This window comes from Acartia tonsa, chromosome 7 (assembly GCF_053477335.1).
Source record: "Acartia tonsa isolate MP-2025a chromosome 7, ASM5347733v1, whole genome shotgun sequence".
In the NCBI taxonomy this organism is placed as follows: domain Eukaryota; kingdom Metazoa; phylum Arthropoda; class Copepoda; order Calanoida; family Acartiidae; genus Acartia; species Acartia tonsa.
Window position 1 is genome coordinate 3,788,603 of NC_137266.1, and position 14,343 is coordinate 3,802,945.

Here is a 14,343-nt window from a genome sequence, read left to right on the forward strand (position 1 = left end):
AAAATTCAAATTGGTTTTAAAAATCTATCAGTTTAGTAATTAAATCATTGTAAAAATATCAAGGAAATTATAATATGTCCTGTAAAAAACATCATATAAAACAGGGAGAGAGGGGAATTCAGAATACAAATTATACTGGTACCCAAAGATTTATAAGCACATTCACGTTCTTGATTTAAAGTAGCAGCGTCCACACTTTTAAACCAATAATTTTAATCTTAAGAAGGAGTATTTTTGTAATAATTTTCAAATCAATGCCATCATCATTTGTTTATCAGAATATTTATAAATTGTCACTGTGTATTGCTGTTTACTTTTATATATCCACCCACCAACCCCAAGCACCTATAATTTATTATCATATAATACTTTATGTTATTACTTTATACTGTAGGCAAGGTTTTTATATGAAAATCATCTTATAAACAACTTTCCTGTACTTAGTTTGCATGTACTTTGATAAAGTTATGCTTGTAGCTGGCTAAAATAAAGATACCACACATCCACTCTCTTTACCCATCCCCTGCCCTCCAACTGGATTAAGAAACTGAGAAATAAATGAGGCCCATATTAGCAAGCTAAATTTCCCCTGTCAATATATCTACTTAGACCCCAATACCCTTATTTGATAATAGGATAATTTTTTAGTTTTCCTTCTCTTTATTGATAACTTGCGGCTACGCCCCTAGAGGCCTCTTGAGGCACTTGAGGCAGAGGGCGTTGAATTTGATAACCATTATTTTTAGATTAAGAAATTTTTTTTTTTAGATTTACGAAATTTTCATTTTTATTTTTAGTTAAAAAATTAAATTAAATTTTTTTTTCTTTCTGGGGGGGTATTTTTTCTAGGGGTGATTTCTCTTGGGAGGGTGGTGGTACCCTTTCCCAAAATAGTTATAAACCTTCCCAGGACCTATGAGAAGCTACCCTGTAAAGGAGAACCCTATCTATCTAATCTATTTCTTGTAGTTTTTTGTTCCAATTTTTTACAATTGTATGATATGAAATGTCTATAAAACAATTTCTGACCTTATTATAAAAACAATTATTAGGTCTATCTATGTTCTAACTACTAGATCTAACTGTAGAATAATCATTTTAGTTTTATTTTCTGTGAAAACTTTTCAAAAATTTAACGACCATAGTATGCTAAAACTTTGGTAAAAGAAATAGTTAATGATTTGCATCTTTAATGTGATAAACTAAAAAGCCACTTCTGCAAAAAGTTTATTAGTTTGAACTACCCAATCAAAATTTAATGAAAGACTCAAAAGTCTTTAGGCTAACAAAAAGGGGGAAAGTGTACACCAGTATAATATAGAGTCGCAAGGTGTCTCCCTTTATGATAAGATAATTATTTTTAGCTACAAACAAAATTAGGAACAAAACATTTTTTCTTTTCTGTAGGTTACTTAATACTGCCCCCATATTCCTTATTACAACCCTTTTGGGTTGCAGCACTGCAAGTCCAGCTTACATCTTACCTAACCTAACCTAACATAATAAGTTATTATAATATTTTTAATTTTGGAACATAAATTACACTGGTAGCAAAAGTTTTATGGTATACTCCTTTTATTTGATTAATTCGTGATTGAATGGTACAGACCAGTAGTTTCTAAATGGTTTCCCCTATAAGTGGTAATTTTGTTTATTAAACTAAAGTTGCATATAAATTAATTGTCATTTAGATTTCTCAAAAATTTATAACAATTTTCCCTAAAAATAATTTTGCCTATATATCTTTGAAGTATTTTTTGTCTAATACACATATATATACACACACAACCAGGGAGGGAGGGGACATTTGGCTGTTTATTATACTATTACCATATTTACAATAATGTTTTCTTATTCGTTAGATCTATGACTTTAAAGACTTTTCTTAAATTTTGATTTTTAGTTCATTAAGTATGGTGTTCAAACGTTTTAACCACTAATTAAAATCTACAAAAGGGGTAATTTTGTGATCTACATTGGGGATGTACATAAATCTATCGGCTATTGTCTTATCCCTTCAAATCCCTGAAACCATCACACACACAAACACACACTCACACACAGAAAATAATTTCTGGTTGATATTGGAAAAAAAATCTCATTCTTTTTTATCACGCAATGGTAATTCTGGTAATACACTTTTTTTTCCAGGGATTTTAAGGGATAAGACAATGGACGATAAATTAATGACTAAACGGTGACTTCTAAAATGGTGGGTCTGGCTCTCTGACATATCTTAAATTTGGCGAACTTAAAATTTTGCAACGCATTGATAGAAACAAATAATTTCTACTTATGATATTTACATTCCATATTTAAATTTAATACAAATTATTAAAGAATTAAATTTTGTATGACAAAAGCATAGATAATAATTTTAAGAATTAGCGACGGTATCGCAGATTTCTTCGCAAGAAACTAAGTAAAAATTTTGATTAATTCTAGGATGACTTTACAGTTTATTTTTAGTAGCGAATTTACTCTATGTTTTACCTTTATCGGTTGGTCCCCTTTATTGACCTTAATAGGTCGAGGGGAGGGGGGGGGGGATTGAACTGTTATCTCGGTTTCTACTAAGCTAGACAGCTAGAAATTTTTGTGCAAGTCCCCTGTTTGATATTAAATTTCCGACAATAAGTGGATCAAAGTAATTTTTACTTTTTTATTGAACAACCTTGTTTTTTTTAGGGCCGTTTTTACTTAGAAATTTCAAAAGGCTGTAATTTCTGTACTCTTAAAGCTAGAAGAAGAATTTTTTTCAGAAAATGTTTACCTTTATGTATATACTAGCGGCTACATCCCTAGAAGCCTCTAGGGGCACTGGTAGGAGGGGGAAAAGTCGACCTTATCCCATTTTAAATTTGCGTTTAAAAAGAGTTAAAAAATATTTTTGGGAAGAGGGGGGTAAAGAAACCCTCTCCAAAAATAGTTCAAAACCTTCCCAGGACCTATAAGAAGCTTCACAGTAAAGGAGAACAATATCGGTTTAGCAGTTAGCGAGATCCTTCAGGACAGACAAAAAACGCTTACTACTTTATATAATAGGATAATATTAGAAATCCCAAATATAAATTTCGGCGGCGGCAGCTGTACTTGGCAGTTTCCGGACGCTGCAGACAAAAGTCGGTAAGAAAACGGCGCTGGATTTTTATGAAATTTAAATATGTTATGTATACATGTTAGAACAGCTTAGGTTTAAAATTTCAAGTCTCTAAGTCGAAAATTGCGGTCACAAGAGCCTTACCCTTTTATTTAACAACCTTTGTTTTTAAGTCCTTTTCTACTTAAAATTTTCATTTTTTATCTTTGAAGCTAGAAAAATATTTTTTTCAGAAAATGTTTATATTTATATAAATTTTATATTAGAAATCTCAAAACATAAATTTCTGCGGCCGCAGCTGTACTTGGCACCTGCCAGCCACCGCAGTCGGCGGTCAGCGGGAAAACGGCGGATCTTAATAAAATTTTGATACGTTATGTAGGCGTGTAAGAAAAGCTTAAGTTTAAAATTTGAAGGCTCTATGTTAAAAATTGCGGTCACAGGAGGCTTTTAAATCATTCTGGAGACCTGGAGGATCAGGACCTGCAGGATCATACCTGGAGCCTGAAATTGACTTGAACACCTATATTTCAAATAAATTAACCAGAATAGCTAACTGTCCCATAATGATAAACTCACATACAGACTGACAGACCCTAATTATAGAAAATCTTTGCTTTTAAAATCTTTGCCGTAAGTTCTTAGTTAGTAAAAAACAAAATGATTTCTAGTAGCGGGGCTACTCTATTACTATTAATATTACAGAAATTTTACATGAGTATTAAAGTAAATATCATAAGATTAGCGCCAGTTTTGTTAGTTCAGGCATTTGGAACCTTGTTTTCACTTATTATCCACGGAAAGATGTCTATAATACGATGTGTTAAATTAATCAACTCAATTTATTTAGGATCTACAATATTTTGATATATAAAATATATTTGTTTTATTTAATGAAAAAAATATATTTGTTTTATTTAATGAAAAAAATATATTTCTTTTATTTCATGAAAAAAAATATTTTCTACTTTTCATCCCTTTTGTCCTTGTTAACACAGTATAAACTTTGTACAGCAGAGAAAGAGTGGGCAATGACAATAGTACCCAAAGTTTTAAAATAACGTTTTTTCATTAGTTGGCTTAACAATTTTGGGGATTGGGTCAATTTAAATTGGTTGCTTCATTAGGTTGATTGTTCACACTTTTCAACCACAAATTTTAATCTACTGAAGGGGTTATTCTAAGTATCATCATTGGGGTATATATTAATTTATCGGCCATTGTCTTATTATCATTATCCCTTCAGATCCATTATACCCACTACTGTATACCCCTTCTAATTTAATTTGCTTTTGTGTATTGATGAAACAATATGCTGAAGTGATAGCATGCGGAAATGAACGCCCACCGTTGAATTGGTACTTTCCCCCCCCCCCCCCCAACTAATTTGTCTAACTACGCCTCCCACAATACAAAACTGTATAAAAAGTCGTAAGAAATTAAGACGGAAAAAACTCGAGATATCTGTCATGCACGTAATGCGTGGACCCACCATTTTAGGGGTCACCGACTAAACACCTTATTTTCCATTCTGTAGATTAATAATGAAGGAAAGAGATAGATAGACAGTATTAATATTTAAAGAGAAAAATATAAAGACAGCAATAGATAGAGATAGAAAGATAGATAGTGTGAGAAAAATAAAGACAGATAATTAGAAAAGCTATAGAAACAAAGAGAAACTTGAACTCCCTTCCATGTAGAGTATCTGACTAAGAAACCAAATATAAAAATAAAAACTGACAAAGATATCAGTATCTCCTGTACCTCCTTCAAAAGAAAAAGAGAGAAAAAAGAAAAGAAGGAGAGAAGAAGAGGGAGTTCCAAATGGAAGAGAGATTTAGATATAATTAGAGAGAGAAAGCAAATTCATGAAAGAAATAAACTAAGAAAGGCAGAAAAAGGGAAACAAAGTTAAAAATAGGGAGAGAGGTAGGAAATGAAGATCACAAATAAAATTAAAAATTGATTAAAGTACCATTATAACCTATATTTTCTTCAAGAAAGATAAAAGAAGGAGAGAGAGTTCCAAGTGGAAGAAAGAGTTAAAGAGATAAATAGAGAGAAAAAGAAAATTCAAGAAAGAAAGAATGAAAAAAGGAAGAAAAAAATAGAGAGATAGAAAAAGTGAGTGATATATTGAATGAAGATGACAAATACAAGTAAAAACTTACCAGGGTACCAGTATCTCCTTTATCTCCCTTGGGACCAACATCACCCTTAAATAATAATAAAGATAGTTACATCTATTATCTATTCTTTTAGATTTTTATATTCACATGAAAAATACATTGTAAATGTTAAGCTTTTCTATAGATAAATCTGTCTGGATACTACTCCGTAGGTACGTAATTCTAGGTATGTTAGAGTTGTCATATCGATATCAAACTTGTTATGATGGTTCCTGCAATAATCTGATTTGGATCTTTTATGGATAAGGTTATCCTTGTTTCTTCTACTACGATAGTTAGGATATTAAAAAATAATCTACTCCCAAATAATAAAAAAATCCTTTATTTGTACAACACAATTATTGTCTTTTAAGTTTTACCTTCAACAATTTAAAGCTTGTTAAAATCTTAAAATAAATTACTTTTGATTTTTCGTATTTTTAAAAATCTATCCTTTCAAAACTAGAATTTGAAATAATTAGTTAAATCACCTTATCTCCAGTTTCCCCTTTCCCAGGAGCGCCTCGCTTTCCTCTCCTTCCTGGCTGTCCAGGTTTTCCTATGAGGCCAACTTCTCCTTTCAGTCCTGGGTCTCCTAATTAGATAGATAGACATATTAGGTAGCTTTCCCCTCCTTCCTGGTTGTCCAGGTTTACCTATCAGGCCAACTTCTTCTTTAAGTCCTGGTTCTCCTAGATAGATAGATAGATATATTAGTGCCAGAAGCACCGTCCACTTTTTTCTGGCTGTCCAGGTTTACCTATGAGGCCAACTTCTCCTTTCAGTCCTGGTTCTCCTAAGTAGATAGATAGATATATAAGTGCCAGGGGAATGACACTGTCTATTCCTTCTTTGCTGTCCAGGTTTACCTATAAGGCAAACTTCTCCTGTCAATCCTGGTTCTCCTAATTATATAGATAGATATATTAGGACACTTTCCCCTTATTCCTGGCTGTCCAGGTTTACCTATCAGGACAACTTCTCCTTTAAGTCATGGTTCTCCTAATTAGAAAGATAGATATCTTAGGGCCAGAATCAACACACTTTCCCCTGCTTCCTGGCTGTCCAGGTTTACCTGCTAGGCAAACTTTCCCTTTAAGTCCTGGTTCTCCTAATTAGATAGATTGATATATTAGGACCAGAGGAATATAACACTATCCCCTCCTTCCTGGCTGTCCAGGTTTACCTATGAGGCCAACTTCTCCTTTCAATCCTCGTTCTCCTAATCAGATAGATAGATATATTAGGACACTTTCCCCTTCTTCCTGGCTGTCCAGGTTTACCAATCAGGTTAACTTCTGGTTCTCCTGATTAGATGTTTAATATGGATGGACAATATATTTATTCTAAAGGTAATGAAAAGTTATAGAATCATTCTTTATCAAATTGTATTTTATCAAAATTCTCCGGTCAAATTTACCCTGTGGGAAAATTATTCCCAGAATTTCATTTTACGAATTACGAATGATTACACAACGAGTAAGTGCATTTCCTAAAGATTACTTCAGCGGTTACCAAGATTTTAAGTTTCAGACGGACAGATTGACATTATTCTACTTTGTATTATATATATTGGTAGCTAAATAATTAGTTGAATAGATAGACTACTTAATAAACATAGAAATATAAGTTTTAGATAGATGTATAGGAGGTTAAAAAGATCTACCATTATTGCATACTTTATATTTTAGCTCTACACCATTTAGAAAAACAGACAATAGTTAAAAATGCAGTTTTGATATAAAGATGACTCATCTATAGAATTAATAGAAGGCTTAATAAATGATTTTATTTATATATAAACTGATTGAAATATTTAGTGCAGAATAATTAATACGGAAATAAAGTACTCCAGTCCAAGAAAATAGAAATCTAGAAAAACAAATAGGAAAAAATTACCTTTAGGACCAGGTGGGCCTGGAGGTCCCTCCAGGATAGCAGTTGGTAGGTCTCCAGTCATGGAGGATATTACACCAGTGTCTCCTTTACTTCCCTAAAAAGAATTACTACTTTTAGAACAAGACAAACTTTTCATTGATCGGTTGACATGTTTTATAACTCTTTATAAACAACAGTTTGATAAATTTCATATGAGATAAAGGTCAATTATATTATATCTAACAATTATTTTTTTTAAATTATTTCAGTTTATTTTGTGTTCCATTTTCTATTTTTTAATGGTACACAAATACAATTTTTTAATTATCAAAATTTCAGTTAATTAAAGGTTCAATTATAAAGGTGCCTAATATATATATTTTTTTCACCTATTTAGAACTGTTTATTGTAATTTTTATTTTACCTTCTCTCCTGGTTTGCCATCTTTGCCCTGAGTTCCAGGTTTACCAGCTGGTCCCAGCTCTCCTTTGGCACCTACAGGTCCAGGTGGTCCCTGGATACCATCAATACCTGGCAGTCCTGACGGTCCTTGAGGTCCTAGATAGATAAATAGATAGATAATTAGTTCCCGGTTTAATAGCTGATCCCAGTTTTCTTCTGGTCCTCAAGGTTCTTGTGGTCAATTGATACCATTGCAGTCTTAGATAATTCTTCTTTGGCATATATATAGACCAAGAAACTCTGTAATCATTGATACTCCCCACTTATATGTTTCTGGATAGATATAGATGTAGATAGATGTAGAGGAGAGACATAGAATACAAAGATAGATATACGGATATAAAGAGTGATATAGTGTAAGGATAGATAAATAGATAAATAGGAGATAGAAAATAAAGATAGAATCGATTGATAGATATATAAATAAAAAGATAAATAGATATATAAATAGATAAAAAAGAGATAGAATATAAAGACCGAATGAAGATAGATAAATAGAAAGATAGATAGATAGAAAAATAGATAAAAAGAGTGATGGAATTTAAATAAGGAAAGATAAATTTATTTAACAAGATAGATAAACAGTCAAATAGATGAATGGACTTATAGATAGATACCTTGTAATCCAATTTCCCCGGGTTCCCCTGGTTCTCCTTTCAGTACAAGTACTTCATTATCATGGGGCACTTTGTACCCCCGTTGGATTACTTCATTCCTAAACAATAAAATTAGGGTTAGGCCGGTTATCGAATATCCGGCTGAATTCTAAAGTCGGATATGGTAACTGGCTGAATATCTGGCAAAATTACCGGATAACTGACCGGATAACCGGGTATCCGGAATTAGAAATTAGCCTGATTACCGGTATCTGGATGGTTTCAATATCCGGTATCCAGCAGGAAATTAAAAATGGCCGGATATCCGGCCCAATCCTAAATAAAATACTATGAAAGCGAATCTTCACAAAAAGATACACACATATCTCTTTCGTATCAGCTGTTAGAAAACAAAACATTAACCAAAGGGCATTACAGCCAGCTAAACGGATTAAAAGCAGAATTTTTACATCATATTAAGCCATCTATCTTTATTAGCAACTGAGAAAGCACATTTACGACTTTAGTTTGATAGATGAATGGACGGTCAGACAAAGATTATTAAATATTAAACACGAGGATCTAATGGTAGCTGGACAAAGTGTCTTAAAAATCATCCATGCGACGTCATAAAAATGAGAGAGATGAGAGGAGAAGTGGAAAAGAAAACCCCTAAAAAGAGATGAATAATCCCTCATTTTTATGACGTCACAAGGCTGATTTTTTGAGTCACTTTGTCCAACTACAACTAATGTCCTTCAAATGATACCTTGTCATAAATTCATAACCAGAACCAGCTCCAGATTCACCTTTCTGTCCTTTGAGTCCTGTTATTCCGGGCTCTCCTTTGGGGCCGTCAAGGCCTACTGGTCCCTGGATAGATAAATTGTTTATCATGCATAAATATTTTAAAACGTTCAGATTCATTAAGTTAAACTGTAACAGACAGAAATAATTTCAGCTCTTTAGGGATTGCAAGATATAAGACAAATAAGACTAAATTGATGTAAACATCCAATTATGATAAACAAATACCCCTTTTTGTAGATTGGAATTATTGGTTTAAAAGTAAATAATGTAACCTTGTTCAATCCAATCAAGATTTTAAAAAAGTCCCTAAAAATTCTAAACCAACTTTTTTGAAGTATGCTTATTAGAACTTTATAATTTAAAGTTAAGCTGATTGGGTTGATCTTATAAAGGAATCTTCTATTACCTACCAGATATTTTGAATTATGATATTTTATTTTCGTCTTTCATAATTGATTAAAAGTGGACCGGAGCAATTATTTGAGCAAATAAATTCATTTGAAAATGTTTATGTAAAACTTGGTAATACGAGGATATATACAGAAAGTGGGTTGGGAGGAATTATTTACTTATAATTGTTTATCATAACCATGGTCCCTAGTTCATGAAAAGGGGAAATGATAATATAAAGCCAATATTAATCAAACATTAAAGTAATATAAGTTTAGACATAACAATTTTGGACAAAATAGTCCCTTTCTTTTTCAAAAAGCAAAAGAAAGCATTAAATAGCTGAATTTAGAAAGCAAATTTTAATAAATTTCTTATTCGTCTGCAGAGTTCTAGGTCCTTGCAATTGGGAAACCTTTAGTAATCTGTTTATACATCTATACTATAAATCTATTAATCAAGCAATGATGTTACTTACTGGAAATCCTTGCTGACCAGGCTTCCCAGGTATACCAGGTGGTCCAGCTCTTCCTGAAAATAAAAATATTGATGCTAGGAAAAAAATTGTGTCATAGCTATCAATATATAATGAATTTATGTATCATTTGAAAAGTATTCAAAAGTTATTTGAATATCACTATGTCGAGTATACATATGTCAGACTTAGCCCCTTGTGTTTAATAACATAAACCAGATATAGGTATAGAATATTTTAAAGTACCCTAAATTCCTCTACTTAATAGAAAGACAATAATTTTAACTTCCAAACCCCTCTTGCCACTATTACCCCTAGTTCTATCATTTTCTGATAATATTGGTTTTGTCAGACAGACTATTACACATTCAGAGGTGGATTCTTAAAAAAAAGTTTGCCCCACTAATCGCTTTGTGGGGCAAAATTGTTTTCGTGATAAATCCACCAAAAGCACATTAAAAATCTACAAAATATAAACAAAATCATAGAAGGGTTATGAACATAAGATTTTATTGAATTTTTTTTAAGAATCCACCTCAGGATTACATACTTACAGACAAAGTGAGTAAAAATAGTACCTTTGAGTCCCCTCTTGCCTCTCTTACCCCTAGGTCCAGGCGGGCATGTACATCCATTCTCTGCTAACACTGGTTTTACCTAAATTAAAATATCATCAGGGTGAGATATTGTATATAGAAAAAACTTTCTAGTCTCTAAATTTTCTTTGGTCCAAAAGGCCATTTTTTGTTGGAAAACAATACATTTATCATGATGATTATTATTTTAGTTGAAAAATTTAAAAACACATAATATAATAAACAGGCAGAATTTAATGACAATTAAATTCATTATACCAAAAAATACAGAAAAAAATGTATATTTAGAAATAATTATGGTCTTAAGTCAATCAAAAGCATACCTATTCACTTATTTAAGTAGCTATAAAAAAAACAAGGATGACAACATCCATAAGTAGCGAAGCACAAAAAATCGTGGATGGAAATACGTAAAAGTAGATTTAAAGTGTATTTATCCCAAAAAAGTTTGAAAATTGGACCAAAAACACCAAATATATGGGGAAATATTTAAAACATATAAAAATAGCCAAAAACCTGATAAAAGGCAGTCTGACCGCCATGGTTGTTTTCTTTAAACGACGGGAAATTTAATTTTGATATCTATAACTGAAAAAATTTTGAAAATCGGACCATAAACACTGAAGATATGGAGAATAATGTGATAAATACAAAAATAGCCTAAAACCTGCAAAAAGGCAGTCTGGCCGTCATGGATGTTTTCTTTAAACGACGGGAAATTTAATTCTCATATCTATAACTGAAAAAATTTTGAAAATTGGACCATAAACACTGAAGATATGGTGGAAATGTGAAAAATACAAAAATAGCCTAAAACCTGCAAAATGGCAGTGTGGCCGTCATGGTTGTTTTCTGTAAACGACAGGAAATTTAATTTTGATATCAATAACTGAAAAAATTTTGAAAATCGGACCATAAACACTGAAGATATGGAGAAAAATGTGAAACATACAAAAATAGCCTAAAACCTGCTAAAAAGGGATCCGACCGCCCTTGATGTTTTATAGTTAATTGTGCTCCTTAATAATGGGAATGCTGTCAAAAAATTTCAGCTGTCTATCTTTAATAGGAGCCGAGAAAATCACGTTTCCCCTATTCTGTCTTACACGGACAGACGGACGGACAGACGGACGGACAGACGGACGGACAGACGGACGGACATTTCGAATTATAGAGTAGCTTCGCTACTAAAAAGACATACAAATACCTTGTTGTTGGTTTGTATGTTGTCAATCTGCCTGGCCAACCTGTTAGATCCTTCCCACCACCAGCTCTATAATAGATAGAAATAGATAGATAGATAGATAGTTAGATAGATAAATATATAGATAGTTAGATAGATAGATAGATAGATAGATAGATAGATAGATAGATAGATAGATAGATAGATAGATAGATAGATAGATAGATAGATAGATAGATAGATAGATAGATAGATAGATAGATAGATAGATAGATAGATAGATAGATCGATAGATAGATAGATAGATAGATAGATAGATATATAGATAGATAGATATATAGATAGATAGATAGATAGATAGATAGATAGATAGATAGATAGATAGATAGATAGATAGATAGATAGATAGATAGATAGATAGATAGATAGATAGATAGATAGATAGATAGATAGATAGATAGATAGATAGATAGATAGATAGATAGATAGATAGATAGATAGATAGATAGATAGATAGATAGATAGATAGATAGATAGATAGATAGATAGATAGATAGATAGATAGATAGATAGATAGATAGATAGATAGGATAGATAGATAGGATAGATAGATAGATAGATAGATAGATAGATAGATAGATAGATAGATAGATAGATAAATAGATAAATAGATAGATAGATATATAGATAGATAGATAGATAGATAGATAGAGAGACAGACAGACAGATAGATAGATAGATAGATAGATAGATAGATAGATAGATAGATAGATAGATAGATAGATAGATAAATATATAAACCCCGAACAAACATATTATGCAAATCTGAATTTTCAAAATAGCAGCCTTATTATTAATTTAGGATGATTTAAAATAAATATAAAATGTAGATGGCTCCTTTGGTTACAAAATTCCAATGTTATTTTTTTATTAATCAGCACCAATAAAGCACAAGATCTCAAAAACAGCATTTGGGGGAAATACTGGTGAACAAAGATAATATGCAAATCCAAAACAAAGCAATAAAAAAAAGGTTTTTTGGCACTTTTCTCCACTTTTAAAAATTGATTCTGATAAATTAATAATTTTTAAGGGATTTATGCATTAATTATTATGAAATATAGTATAGGGTAGAAATTAATGATTTTTCTAAATAAGAAATGTTTGAAAAAAATAAATTTGATCCCTATCACTTTAGAGGACAGCTGCTGACCCCCAGTTTTATGGATGAGCCTAAATACATTTTAAAGATAAAAATTACCCTGAAAAGTATTTAAAAATGTTTTTTTATGTGTTAAAAAAATTATTTTAAAATCTTGATTTTGAGGTTGATGACCTTTCAGATGCTCCTGTTGGTGGTGATGGTGAGCCAAATGTTATCCAAATGCATGCCCATTACAACAACTTGGCTTTTAACCTATGTACAATTTTTTGTAGTCATAGCAGCCTCTAATGGAGCCTCCCGACAAGAAATATAACCATCTTCTAAAAACTACAGTATTCACCTTATGAATTAGAGTAAATAAAATTGCAATTCTTTTCTTCTTTAATAATGCTGGGCTGGAGGCTGCTACGTCTACAAAAATTGGATCATAGTTTAATATATAAGTTGTCATCATGGACATGCACTTGGATAGCATTTGGCTCACCATCATCACCAATAGGAGCATCTTAAAGGTCATCATCCTCAAAATCAAGATTTTAAAATGTATTTTTTTAACACATAAAAAAACATTTTTGTATACTTTTCAGGGTAATTTTTATCTTTAAAATGTAATTAGGTTCATCCATAAAACTGGGGGTCAACAGCTGTCCTCTAAAGTGATAGGGATCGAATTTATTTTTTTTCAAATATTTCTTATTTAGAAAAATCCTTTATTTATACCTTATATTTTATTTCATAATAATTAATGCATAAATCCCTTAAAAAAATATTAATTTATCAGAATCAATTTTTAAAAGTGGAGAAAAGTGCCAAAAAACCTTTTTTTTATTGCTTTGTTTTGGATTTGCATATTATCTTTGTTCACCAGTATTTCCCCCAAATGCTGTTTTTGAGATCTTGTGCTTTATTGGTGCTGATTAATAAAAAAATAACAGTGGAATTTTGTAACCAAAGGAGGCATCTACATTTCATATTTATTTTAAATCATCCTAAATGAATAATAAGGCTGCTATTTTGAAAATTCAGATTTGCATAATATGTTTGTTCAGGGTTTATATATATAGATAGATAGATAGATAGATAGATAAATAGATAGATAGATAGATAGATAGATAGATAGATAGATAGATAGATAGATAGATAGATAGATAGATAGATAGATAGATAGATAGATAGATAGATAGATAGATAGATAGATAGATAGATAGATAGATAGATAGATAGATAGATAGATAGATAGATAGATAGATAGATAGATAGATAGATAGATAGATAGATAGATAGATAGATAGATAGATAGATAGATAGATAGATAGATAGATAGATAGATAGATAGATAGATAGATAGATAGATAGATAGATAGATAGATAGATAGATAGATAGATAGATAGATAGATAGATAGATAGATAGATAGATAGATAGATAGATAGATAAATAGATAGATAGATAAATAGATAGATAGTTAGATAGATAGATAGATAGATAGATAGATAGATAGATAAATAGATAGATAGA

General features: G+C 31.2%; 2 protein-coding genes across 2 annotated transcripts in view; both read right to left on the reverse strand.

The window, feature by feature from the left end:
- Positions 1 to 14,343, reverse strand: part of LOC145324688 (very long chain fatty acid elongase AAEL008004-like) — a 199,798-nt gene that overhangs the window by 43,121 nt on the left and 142,334 nt on the right. The gene's annotated exons all lie outside the window — the stretch shown is intronic.
- Positions 1 to 14,343, reverse strand: part of LOC145324105 (uncharacterized) — a 55,012-nt gene that overhangs the window by 11,661 nt on the left and 29,008 nt on the right. The window contains exons 7-15 of the mRNA XM_080166734.1: positions 11,686 to 11,751; positions 10,461 to 10,539; positions 9,886 to 9,938; positions 8,977 to 9,080; positions 8,229 to 8,326; positions 7,574 to 7,707; positions 7,171 to 7,264; positions 5,763 to 5,866; positions 5,275 to 5,319 (exon numbers count right to left, since the gene is read on the reverse strand). Coding sequence (XP_080022860.1) covers positions 5,275 to 5,319; positions 5,763 to 5,866; positions 7,171 to 7,264; positions 7,574 to 7,707; positions 8,229 to 8,326; positions 8,977 to 9,080; positions 9,886 to 9,938; positions 10,461 to 10,539; positions 11,686 to 11,751 — 777 coding nt within the window. The remainder of the gene's footprint in view (positions 1 to 5,274; positions 5,320 to 5,762; positions 5,867 to 7,170; positions 7,265 to 7,573; positions 7,708 to 8,228; positions 8,327 to 8,976; positions 9,081 to 9,885; positions 9,939 to 10,460; positions 10,540 to 11,685; positions 11,752 to 14,343) is intronic.